The sequence below is a fragment of the Hyaena hyaena genome, unplaced genomic scaffold (assembly GCF_003009895.1).
Source record: "Hyaena hyaena isolate Hyena2069 unplaced genomic scaffold, ASM300989v1 scaffold_1204, whole genome shotgun sequence".
In the NCBI taxonomy this organism is placed as follows: Eukaryota; Metazoa; Chordata; class Mammalia; order Carnivora; family Hyaenidae; genus Hyaena; species Hyaena hyaena.
The window spans coordinates 294870-308194 of NW_024081831.1; the positions used below are offsets into that span (position 1 = coordinate 294870).

General features: G+C 31.5%; 1 protein-coding gene across 2 annotated transcripts in view; it reads left to right on the forward strand.

The window, feature by feature from the left end:
* EPHA3 (EPH receptor A3) overlaps positions 1-13325 on the forward strand; it is a 340047-nt gene that overhangs the window by 288418 nt on the left and 38304 nt on the right. For both annotated transcript variants that reach the window (XM_039222850.1, XM_039222851.1), the window contains exons 11-12: positions 2483-2544; positions 4881-5090. In XM_039222850.1, the coding sequence (XP_039078781.1) occupies positions 2483-2544; positions 4881-5090 (272 nt within the window). The remainder of the gene's footprint in view (positions 1-2482; positions 2545-4880; positions 5091-13325) is intronic.

Genomic DNA, 13325 nt, shown 5'->3' on the forward strand with positions numbered 1-13325 from the left:
CTTTCAGTTACTTTTATTTACTTTGCCAAACATTCCCCTAGACAGGCTAACAAGAAATGAAACGGTCATGGGGCTGAGAGCCAGAAGGAAACAAGTGATAAGCAAAGGTCTAGGTAGTACAAAAACATGGTAACTGGCCACTGTAATTGACAGTTGACTGTATGAGGCAAACTATCTGTGACTACACTTAATGTATGCATTGAATTTTGCAGGCATATTATTCATCACAGAATTGTATTAAAGCAAAAACAGAAAATTATAGCGATTATAGTGATTTATGGAGAACATGCCTATGAAAGATTTCATTCATTCATTCATTCATTCGTTTGTTTGTTCATACATTCTTTTAATTTCAGGTCAGTCTCTGGGATCGGTCTATAGGTATTGGATTTATCAGTTCAAGAGAGATAGAGGTTTCCAAGGAGATGTTGAATCTTCCCTTTTGTCTTGAATATTGTCAAATCAAAGCTTACTTAGAATTTTGAAAAAGCAAGTTCTGGAAGCTTAAGCTTTTGCATAAATGACTTTTCATACATTTACCCGATTAACTAGATATTTATGATGTGTTACCCAAAATATATAACTAAATCAGTATCTTAATGGAACATAGACTGGTATATCAATTGATTGTTACATATAAAAATTATCTTAAAATTACAGAATTTAAATATTTTAACCTCTTATTAAATAAGACATATAGCTTGGGATGCATTCAAATGCTAAATATAGCAAGTATAACCTTCATGGTACCAAGCCATAATTCATAACTAGTGTGAGTTAAGAGTTTTTACCTATGAAAGGAAAAGCAAGCAAAGAACGCTATTTTCTATCATCAGAATGGCAAAATAACTTTCATGATATAAAAGGCACATATGAGGAAAATTTCAAAGTATACTCTATAATTAGGGATGCATTGATGTTTGTTAAAAAGCCATCTTGAGCAAGGTCTTTCTTGACTCAGTCAAGACTTGATTCAGGTTCTCCTGACATGGAAGACAAGTAATTTTCCTTCCTTTTGTAATATAATGTAATTATATTTAAAACAATATTATTGCAAAAATAAAGGAAGAGAATTATAATGTAGTAACAGTATAGGCTTTGAAATCAGAGACAGCCATATTAAGGATCTGCTAGAGAACTAGCTAATTGTGGGACGTCAGATAGCTTCCTAAGTCCACAATGCTTTTGGTTGAGGACACCATAAAATGGAAATAATATATATTACTAAAGTATAGGAAGATGTGATGACTGATTTAATGTATATAATATATATGTGTATATATATGTAATAGTATATTATTCTAACTATGCAAAATATTTACTAGTGTTTCCCATATATCAAAAATAACCTTCCATATTTCTTTTTTCATTATTTATTTTCCAAGTTATCATAATGTATATAGAGCATATCTTCAGCTTTGTTCACATATTGAACTGTAACAATAATCTTAAATGCTGGGCTTCAGAGTTCTCATTTTAATTCAGAATAAACCATAGAATTGATACCCAATAATTGTCTTAAATCATTACCTACAGTTGAACATAATTCTATTTGTAAATCTCTATATAAATATACTTAGCTCTTTTGTATCTAATGCTTTTTCATATTTTAAATGTTTCCTGCAGCATAAATTTCCAAAAGTAACAGCACACTGTATTCAGGTTGCTACTTTGGGTTTTATTACTTATTAGTTGTATGACATTTGGTAAGTTAATTACCCTCTACATTTCTCAATTTTCTCATGTGTAAATGGAAATGATAATAATTAATAAGCTATCATATATAAAACAATTAAACCAGCACAGCGAATGTAATAAGTTTATATAAATAAATTTAAATGTTCATGGAAAGGTTTAATGGCATTTAAGACCACATATTTCTAAAACAGTTATTATAAGTTACTGCCACCAGCAATTTTATTTTTATTTTCCTTTTAAACACAGATTTTATAATTTTTAACATATTAATTGATATATATTTTTAAAGGTATAATTATTAGTCTTAATTGTCTTATGAAATTCACATGTAGGATCCATGAAGATGGCGACTTTGATTTACTTGCTCTAACCAGCATAAAAAGGAGTACCTAGTCCAAAGTTCTATAAGTATCTGTAGAAAATATAAATGACTATGGAAATTTTGGCCCTATCTTGGGCTGGAAGGTATAAATACTTGATTTTGTAGATCAGCTAAGATGAAACTAAAGGGGAGAAGAGGGACATATTTTAGGTTCACAAAGAACCATGCCAAATAAGCCGATTTAGATATCATAGGTTACAGGCTGTTGTTCTGAAAGCCAATCTTCTTCCATTTTTGTTAGTTTTATTTTCTGTTGAAAAATGTTTGTTTCTTTGTTTTGCAACTTCGCAAAACTAGGAAGACAAGGAAAGCTTTTACATTTTTAAATTCATCAGGTATACCGTAGTATATTCTATATATATTCATCGCATGTTATTTGCTTGTTATTTGTCATATATCCAGGTAAACCAGTTATGATTGTCACAGAATACATGGAGAATGGTTCCTTGGACAGTTTCTTGCGTGTAAGTAGAAGAGTTATATATAGTCATATATTTCTATCAATGTACATATATGCATAAATACAATGAATGCTAAAGATGTTAGAGGCAACCTCTAATATCTTGCCAGCAATTAGATAACAAAGTTTAAAGTTAAAGTGAAATTTGGGGGGACTAAATAGTAAGAGGAAGACTAAAATTTCATCTTTATCTTGCATGGTCTAAGGTTAATGGCTTAAATTTTTAAAACAAATCTATGCAATCTTCCTCAGTCTTTTTGTACTGCTAAGATTCACCTTGATTAAAACAAAAATTAAAAAAAGACTTTTAGTAAGACATAAATAACACTGATATAAGACAAATATTCTCTTTTCTTCTTTTAAAGTAACCTCAGACTGCTATAGGAAGAACATCTCTCTCTCACACAGAGTTTTTGTCTCAGAAAATGAGCAAGTGTTATAATGCCTAAGTAGTCTCAATTCACACATATCATTTTGGTAGATATCCTGCTGATGCAAACATCAGAGACATATTTTGATGATATGTATTGATAATGTATGTATATATTTTAATTATTTAAACTTGTAAACTTTATTTTTTTAATTATTTTAGTAAAAATTTGTTCAAAGAAATGCAAAAAGTTTATGGATAACAAGGCACTGCCAACCACCAGTGACTGCAGGGATAAAAGAAGACTTATATTCTGTCCTCAATATGCTTTCAGCACTATATTCGAGTGCCTGGTTGGCTCAGTGAGTTAAGCATCTGGCTCTTGGTTTCGGCTTAGGTCATGATGTCGTGGTTAATTAGTTGGAGCCCCACATCAGTCCATGCTGACAGTGCACAGCCTGCTTGGGATTCTCTCTCTCTTTCTCTCTCTCTCTCTTTGTCCCTCCCTTGCCCATGCTCTCGCTTCATCAAAAATAAATAGACTTAAAATTGAAAAAAATAAAATAAAAATATGATTTCAGTACTATAAAATAAAGATTGATGGATAAACTATCATCGAAGAGAATTCTAAATTTTCTATAAATGAGAAATTATACTTATTTTAATATTGATGAAACAAACACAAATTTTTTAAATGTTTATTTATTTTTGAGAGAGAGAGTGAGAAAGAGAGTGTGTATGTACACCTGGGGTAAAGGAAGAGAGCGAGAGGGAGAGAGAGAATCCCAAGCAGACTCCACACTTAGTCCAGAGCCCAATGTGGGGCTCAAACTCAATAACCATGAGATCAAGACCTGAGGCAAAATCAAGAGCTGGCCACTTAACCGACTGAGCCACCCAGGCGCTCCAAGGCAAACACAATTTTATCAGCAATTATTTTCACAAGCATTGCAAAAACAAATATTTTTCAAATCAAAGGCCATTCAAAGGCCATTAAAACCATCAAAGGCCATTTCAAAGGCCATTAAAACCATTATAATAAATATTATTTTAAAATGTTATTGTGTACATATAGCTAAACATAGAATTTTATATCTATCTATCCATACATTTATGCACATATTTAACATATGTATGTATATGTGTGTGTTTGTTTACCTATCTATTATATAAATCATGTATTTCTATTTTTTTAAGTTCATTTATTTTTGAGAGAGAGAGAGAGAAAGAGAGCTAAGGAGGGGCAGAAAGAGGGAGATAAAGAATCTCAAAGAGTCCTTGTTCTGTCAGTACAGAGCCCGACATGGGACTCAAACCCACTAACTGCAAGATCATGACCTGAGATGAAATCAAGAGTCAGATGCTTAATCCCCAGTTCCCCTTGTATTTCTTTTTTAAACTTCAAGTAAATTAGAAGTTTTTCTAAATACAGGACTCTGACTTGTGTTTTATTGTTTTCTATTTTATGACTTATGACTGAATCTTGAAAGAAAAACAAATATTCAGTAGATATTTGTGACCAATTCTGAATGGATTATGGTGATTTAAAAATTTTACATCCACCTTTTTTGAAGCAATTAATAAAATATCTGGAAAACTAGAAAGAAGAATGAATATACAATCAAACAAATATGTATAACTAAAACAGCCCCAAGATTCATTTCATTTTGTTGTTCCTGAGGTTAAAACTTCTGAGGAGTTTGTATGTCACATAAACACCAGGAAAGGTATACTTTTGAACCTGAGGACAAAGAATATTAGGGTCCTTCTTGTTATGGAGTATTTAGTAATGCAGCTACTATGCTATTTTGTTTTAGCCTTGTATCTCTTTATTCACTTATCTTGTGAGGCTTGAGTGCTTGGAACTAAAATGTATACAGTCATTCTTATTACAATTCAGTATGTGAGATTTTAACCAAGATTTAAGAAAGAGCAATGCATCTTAATTATATATTTGAAATACTTCTCAGAAACACGATGCCCAGTTTACGGTCATCCAGCTAGTGGGGATGCTTCGAGGGATAGCATCTGGCATGAAGTACCTCTCAGATATGGGTTATGTTCACCGAGACCTTGCTGCTCGTAACATTTTGATCAACAGTAATTTGGTGTGTAAGGTTTCTGATTTTGGACTTTCACGTGTTCTAGAGGATGACCCAGAAGCTGCTTATACAACGAGAGTAAGTAACTTCTTTTCTTTTTTATTCTTTTTATCTTTGTTTCCCACCTTGTGTTATGTTGACTTGAAAATAAATAGAAATCACCTCTCTCCATGCTATGTCAATTATATATTCCCCCAAGGGAAACTTCTCCTTTAACATTAAAATACTGTTACTTATTCTATGAAAATAGATGGCCACGTTTATGAGGTGGCGTACCCCTGCCCAGTTAGATATAATTTTAAGGCATTTTGAAATTCATGTTTATATAAGTAACACATGCTCACATTATAAAAATTTCAAAACAAAGCAATAAAAAGGAGTTAAGTCATCCACAATTCTGCCACCCATAGAGAACACTTGTATATTTGTCAGTTAATTCTTCCAGATTTTTTCTGCATACCTATCATACATATCTATGCATGAATATGTAATTAGAATAGGATTATTTATAATATCACTGTATAGCCTTTTTTCTCTTAGCAGTATATCTCTTGAATGTATTTCACTGTAAGTAAATAATCTTCAAGTTTTCATTTTTAGCACTTTAATATATTCTGTTATCTGGTTGTACCATTTAAAAAATTAACCCCTAATTATTGGGAAAATTATTATTATATCTTGTTTTTCTTTATTATTATTATTATTATTATTAATTATTTCATCATGATAAGTGTACTCTTTAATCCCCTCCCCCCTACCAATCTCCCCTCTGAGAAACCATCGATTTGTTCTATATAGTTAAGAGTCTCTTTCTCGGTTTGTCTCTTTTTTTCTTTGCTTGTTTCCTTTGTTTCTTAAATTCCACAAATGAGTGAGATCATATGGTACACGTCTTTCTCTGACTGACTTATTTCAATTAACATTAACCTATATAACTATCGCTGTTGTTGCAAATGACAAGATTTCATTTATTTTTATGGCTGAATAATATTCCATTGTGTATGTATACCGCATCTTTATCCATGCCTCTATCTATGGACATTTAGGTTGCTTCCATGGCTTGACTATTGTAAATAATGCTGCAATAAACATAGGGGTGCATGTATCCCTTTGAATTAATGTTTTGTTTTTTTGGAGGGTATATACACTGTGATGTGATTACTGAATCATAGGGTAGTTCTATTTTTACTTTTTGAGGAAACTCCATACAGTTTTTGCATGCCCATCAATAGTACATGAGTGTTCCTTTTCCTCCACATTCTCACCAACACATGTTGTTTCTTGTGTTTTTGATTTTAGCCATTCTGACAGGTGTGGGGTGATACCTCATTGTAGTTTTGATTTGCATTTCCCTGATGATGAGTAATGTTGAGCATCTTTTCATGTGTCTGTTGGCCATCTGGATGTCTTTTTTGGAGAAATGTCTGTTCATGTCTTCTGCCCCTTCTAATTGGATTATTTGTTATTTTGTGTTAAGTTGTATAAGTTGGTTTGTATAAGTTGTATAAGTTGTTGTATAAGATTGCCATTTCCTATTGTATATTCATTCATGACTCCTTGGTCAAAATTTAATTGACCATATAATGGTGGTTTTATTTCTGGGTTTTCTCTTCTATTCTATTGATCTGTGTGTCTATTTTTATGCCAGTACCATACCATTGCTGTGATACCTCCTATTGTTTTGTTTTGTTTTGTTTTTTTCAAGATTGCTTTGGCCATTCAGGGTCTTTTGGGTTCCATACAAATTTTAGGATTGTTTGAGTTCTGTGAAAAATGTTGTTGGTATTTTGTAGGGATTGTATTAAATGCATAGATTGCTCTGGGTAGTGTAAGTGTTTTAACAGTATCTGTTCTTCCAACCCATGAGCATGGAATATCTTTCCATTTCTTTGCATCATCTTAAATTTCTTTCATCAGTGTTATATTGTTTTCAGAGGACAGGTTTTTCCCCTCTCTGGCTAAGTTTATTTTCCTAAATATTTTATGGGTTTTGGTGCTATTGTAAAGAAGATTGTTTTCTTAACTTCACTTTCTGCTTGTTCATTACTGGTGCATAGGAATGCATCAGATCTCTGTTTTTGATTTTGCATCCAGTGACTTTACTGAATTCATATACCAGTTCTAGTAGTTATTTATGAAGTATCTAGGATTTTCTATATATAGTTTCATTTCATCTTCAAATAGTGAAAGTTTTACTTCTTCCTTATTTATATTCTTTTTATTGCATCTAATTGCTGTGACTAGTACTACCAGCACTATCTTGAATAAAAGTGGTGAGAGTAGATAGCCTCATCTTGTTCCTGACCTTAAGGGAATAGCTCTCAGGTTTTCTGCATTGAATATGTTGTTCAGTGTGGGTTTTTCATATATGGCCTTTTTTAAGTTCAGGTATGTTCTCTCTAGACCTACTTTGCAGAGGGTTTTTACATGAATAGGTGTTGTACTTTATCAAGTACTAGCTTTTCAATATCTTATACAAATGTGTAAATGACCCCTCTGTATTCATAATTGTATGAGTCTGACAATTTTCCTATGATATATTACTAAAAGTTGATTTTCTATGTCAAAAGTTTGTGCCTATTTTAAAGGCATACTTAACTATATCATGATAAAACTAGATATTATCATTTTTTGATATTTATTAATTTTGAAAAATTATATCTAATTGTTTTAATTTATATTTAACTTGATTCAAATGCATCTGACTATTTCTTCATACATTTCTTGGCATATTTCTTTGAAAAGACATTCTTCTATAGAATTTTTTCATGACAGACAATTTTAGAAAACAAAGATATAATGATTACTAATGATATTACCAAAGGTAACCAATTTTAACATTTTAGTTTTATCCTTTCAAAATATTTTCTACACATTTTCATATGTAAACAATTACCAGTTATGTATACAGTTACAAAAATGGGATCATATTATATATATACTGATTTATAAAATGATTTCCACTTGTCAACCCAGTATTTTCTTTATACACAACTTAGTGTTGTTATGTAATCTGCCTATTTTAACTTAAAATATAAAATGTAGGTTTTTCTAGACGATTAATTTTTTATGGTTTCATTAAATAATGTATTGTACTCCATTTTAATTATGCACATTATTTATTTATCCAGTGCACTATTAACTGAGCAGAATTCCAAAATTTTGATATTCTTAACAATACTTAGATGTAATCCTGATAAATGGTTCATGTCTGGTCATGATTATTTCCTCAGGATAAAATTCCAGAATTATAATTGTCAAGTCAAAATGTGTGCAAATATGTGTGGATTTTCATATATGAATTGCCCAATCGTTTTTCAAATAGTTTGTTAAGGAATTTCATTCCTAGCAGCAACATATAAAGGAGGCTATTGCCCTGTACCCTCACCAGCCAAGAAAATGGTCAGTTTTTAAAAAGTCAACTTCTGTTATTTTCTTCCTGTTTCTAATCGTCACCAATTTTAAAAAAAGAAAGAAAGAAACTCATTCTTTTCTGAGATCATCCATTTCAACAGTTCCATTATCAACCACCAAGTGTGTCACGTGGCATCTATCTCACATCCTGAGGAAGTGTCCAATTTTCTAGGCTTGAGTTTCATCTACAAAGTGATAAAGCCATGGTGACAGAACCAGAAATTCAGAAGCACAGTGTCCCAGATATTCCTCGATGAGTTGATATGAGTTGAAATTCTCCCTATGCCTTTCTACATTACACTTTTGTTTGCATTTCCCATTTTCAACTAGACTCTAGTGGATTCACTCTGTTCAGACATCTAAGTATTTGTTAAAATGTGTCCTGTACAAAACTGTTGCTGTTCTTAGGCATACAGTTCACTAGGTTAAAAGCAAGAGATATAAAATTGTATATCTAGCGGCTAGTTGAATTAAATTTATAAAAATGACCCTGACTCTGTAAACGAAGTTCTGAAAAAGAAAAAATCACAAAACATGAGTCAATATGCTGATAGTGCTTTTTTTAGCCTTCCTTTTGTTTCTTCTCTGATCTCAAGAAAAATTAGTCAGCCAACATTCTGCAGCAAAGCATCATTTTCATGACTATAATTTATGATTATAAATTCTCAGGAGACAACATATGCAACAGATGATAATATATTTATAGTTTTAAGGATTTTTTTTATTCTACTCACTGCTGCTCTGCATTCTAAAGATATCCTTCGTAACCTTCTGCTACTATATGAGCTTTTAACACACTCATGGAAAGTATCCCTCTTGATGGCATGTCCTTGTGGTTACAAAAATCACCTTATCTAAGAAATATTTCCTTTTTTAATAAAAAACTATTTGATTAAAAAGCCTTTATTTGAAATATTAGATTTCTGGTAATTCAGTTAGGTTTTAATCTCTGAGCCATATCTCATTTTTAAACTAGAACATTCTTGTTTTTAATATTTGTCACAAATTCTAGGACACTCTAAGGAATGATTGTTCCTGTAGGAACTTGCAAGATTCATCCAAATCTGGATCATCTGCTGTCTGGAGAATATATTGGGTTCACTTTCAGAGCTTCATTTGTACTGGTTGTCACTTTGTCAGGACCAAGGGGTGCAGAAGACCATTTCTTGACACTAATAGAAAAAAAGATATTGCTGTGTCAAAATTCTTCATTATCATTTGTGAGATAAAAGTGCAACAGGCTCTTTGCATTTTTTATTCTCAGAAGATTCTTAAAAACTGCACCTACCAAATGGGCTCATTAGCTACCAATAAATAGCTGTTCAGAATTTAATATTCATTTAATTTATTTAATGTTCATTCTTATGTTTTCTCAGAACTCCTCAAAATATCTGTGATGGTCTTGACTTCCTTCTGAGAAAGCTATAATTTGCATCTATGTTTCTAGAATAATTTAGAAATCTTTAATTTAATCTCTTGTGATAACCTTTGTTTGGTACAATGATTTTATAATTTACCCCCAAATATGAGATATGGTTTAAAGTAATAGGACTATTTTGTTTTTTAAACAAACACAGAAACATTTAAATGAGTGTTGTATACTAATTCTTGGGAATTTGTACTTACTATAGGAACAATGCTTTTGCACAAAGTGTTTTGGGAATTCCTCCTTTTAAATTATCTTTAAAATGAGATTATGAATGATACCACCATTCCAAATTACTTAAGCATATAGTATTGGAGGAAGCATACCTGCCTAAGATAAAAATCTCTGGTCTCATTAAGCTTAGAGTTAATAAATAAGAAAAGCAGTACATTGTTGTATAATAAAGTCTGTTTTTTTTTAACCAAAAGCAGTATTTTCAACTTAGACATCCACTTCTTTATTTGATTAAGCATCACATGATTATGGTTCCTTACGAAAAACAAGCTCATCATTGAAAACAGTGTGCCAAGGCATTCTTTCTGGATAAACACATTCTGGTGAATCTGCTTTAAAAAGCCAGTCACATTATTTTAGTCACACTTAACACATTTCACCTAGTGTCACTTGGATTAAAAAATTAGTATTCCGTGCCTCATTGCACTAAGCCTTTTCCCAGATTGCTCCTCTAAAAGTTACTGCCTTTAGGTAGAGGGTAATTGCACTGACATTTGATTCAACGCCACTAAATGAATATAGGGTGTCTGCTGCTCTCATTTTAAAAACATCTTTGTGGCCCACAGGCAAAGTAGAGGCATGGAACAGAATTTATGTCCACTAATTATGCATTTATTTTTTCTAACTGGAGGGAGCCATCTAACGATTTGAGAAATGCTGAACCTTAAAACTTGAAACAAATTATCAAGTGTTTTCCCATGCTGTTTCTGATACTGTCTTAAGTCTATCACAGGTTTTCCTACTTTATGTCCCAACAGCATTCCTTGAGAGGAGAGGGTCAGATAAGATCATAAAACATACTTTTTTAAAATGTCTTCTCTTTTATAAGGGTATTGAGTAGAGAATCAGAATTTTTTTCAATACTCACTTATGGTTATTTCTCCTCATTCCTCACTACTGAGTTGTACAGAAACTCCAAACATTAACACTTGCTCATAACATTATTATGCATCCTGTAACCTTTGTGATATTCCACTGTACACATGGGATTTGAGAGTGAGAAAGTATAGTATTTGTGTTATTATGAAAATAGTTCAGTCTTGCGGTCCTTTGAAATGCTCATGGGAAGCACCCAGCAATGCTTATATGACACTTTAAGAACTACTGTTCTCAAAGACTAGATACTATGTCAGGAAAAAAACACTCTAAAAACTCAATGTCTTTATATTTATTAAATGACGTAAAGCTGGGCATGTTGTATGATATGATATAGCATGTTTCGAAGAAAGGCTTTGGAAGTGTAAAAGCAGCTGTGTACCGAAGGTTGCAAATCATCTTGAAAGGCCTTGGATTTTATTTGGGTTGGAGCATTTAGCTGTGCAGATTTACACCATTAGAGACTTTTCATTGTGGAGAAAAACATACCAAAAAATGAATTCCCTCTCTTTTATTTCCCATCATATGAATTCAAAAGACAATTATGGCATGGTTTATATATATATATATATGTTGGGTTTTTTTGCACTGGATTAACCTACTTACTTTATTTCATTTTAACAGAACCATGGAATTATGGGTGAGAACTGTTTACCACTAAAGAATTTTCTAGTCTTTTTCCTTATGAAATTTCATTTTAAATGGTTAGCATTTTTATGTGCATGCACACGTCTAGGTATATGAACATTCCTATATTCATATGTTCAAATAAATGGAGTCCAAAATTCCACTATAATGGTGCTCAATTTGCTGTTTAACGGGATCAAGTTAGAGAAATTATAGGCTTTTATCTAATTTATATGTTATATTGTATAAAGTCAATTCAATTCTCAAGCCCCCAAATTCATTTTAGAGATATAATTACCACATAAACCAATTTGAGAAATTTGAGAAAGCTAGATGATTTGATTTTGGTTGTATCTTTTATTTTTCAATTTTTTCCTTTTTATTTCTGTCCTGAAGATGCAGAATGAGTCATCAGCTAGATGATTTTTATATTGGATAAGAAACTTCTGACTTTTGTTACATTGGCCTATAGCCCATTAACATCTATTTAATTTTTAGAAGATAAAACCAAATAAAAACTTATCACATCATTGTATGTCAAGCAATAGAAGGAAGAAATCTTATTTTACATAATCATGTATTTGATTTTTTTCTCTGTAGTTTTACTTATTAGATATACAAAGTATTCTACTATAGCTTTACTTTAACTAATTTCATTTTCAAGAAAAGAATTTTTTTTAAAGAAGCTAATGCAAGTGGTTAAAAGCTAAGTTGTTAAATACTCCTATTCAGGATAACTCCATTCTTAGGACATAAATAATAGGAAACATGACTCTTAATCCTCTAGTCAAGGACTAAAAACTATGCATATTAAAAAGTGTGATATAGAAAGAAAATTATATTATTTTGATAAGTAATATATGCCATATGTCATTTACACATGAGTGAAAAAAATACATAAATACCTAATCAATGGCCTTCATATAGGAGTGTATTTTGAGCTTTGCCCCAAAATAAAGAATGTCAGTCATAAATTTATTCCCTACTCTCTGAGAATCAGTATGAACATGCCTTATGTAGCTTCACAAAATAAAGCCACATATTCAAAAATGAGAAAATGCTAGAAAATTTAGTAATCTCAGTTGTCAATGTTGTATCAAAATTTAATGAGATATCTAGTAATTTCTAGCCACCCAATTCAGAGAGTTTGATACCACAAATATTTTAACACATGAAAATAATTTATCCAGATTTACATGGAGAAAAGCTATAGCTATAATTTTGGAGTGGAACATGGTAGTGAGAAGGTTGCGTGTAATATATTACACACCGTCTCTAGCAGTTTTCTCTAAAATGCACCATCCATTCACTCAATTCATTCAACCATATTTGAGTGCCTACAATGTACTAGATACTGTTTAGGACAAAAGGACCCAACAATAAAGAAAACAAAACCCTGTCCTCATGAGTTTACATTCTAGGATTGGAACTCAGGTAATAAACAAGTAAATGTATAGCAAGGCAGAGAAGTAAGATAAAGAATGTGGGTAGTGGCCGAGTGTGTTATTTTAGTTAGGAAGATCAAGAGAGTTTCCTGGTGAAAATGAGATTATAGCAGTGAGTTGGAAAGAGTGAAGGAACAAATAATATAAATATCAAAGTTAGTTAACCAGATTTACTTTGTTTTAACTATCTTTTCAATTTAATAAATTAATTTTAATCATTGTTCTACGTCCAACAGGCTCACTTTGCAAGAAGACAAATTAAGTAGTCAGATTAATGATTTAATTCAGACT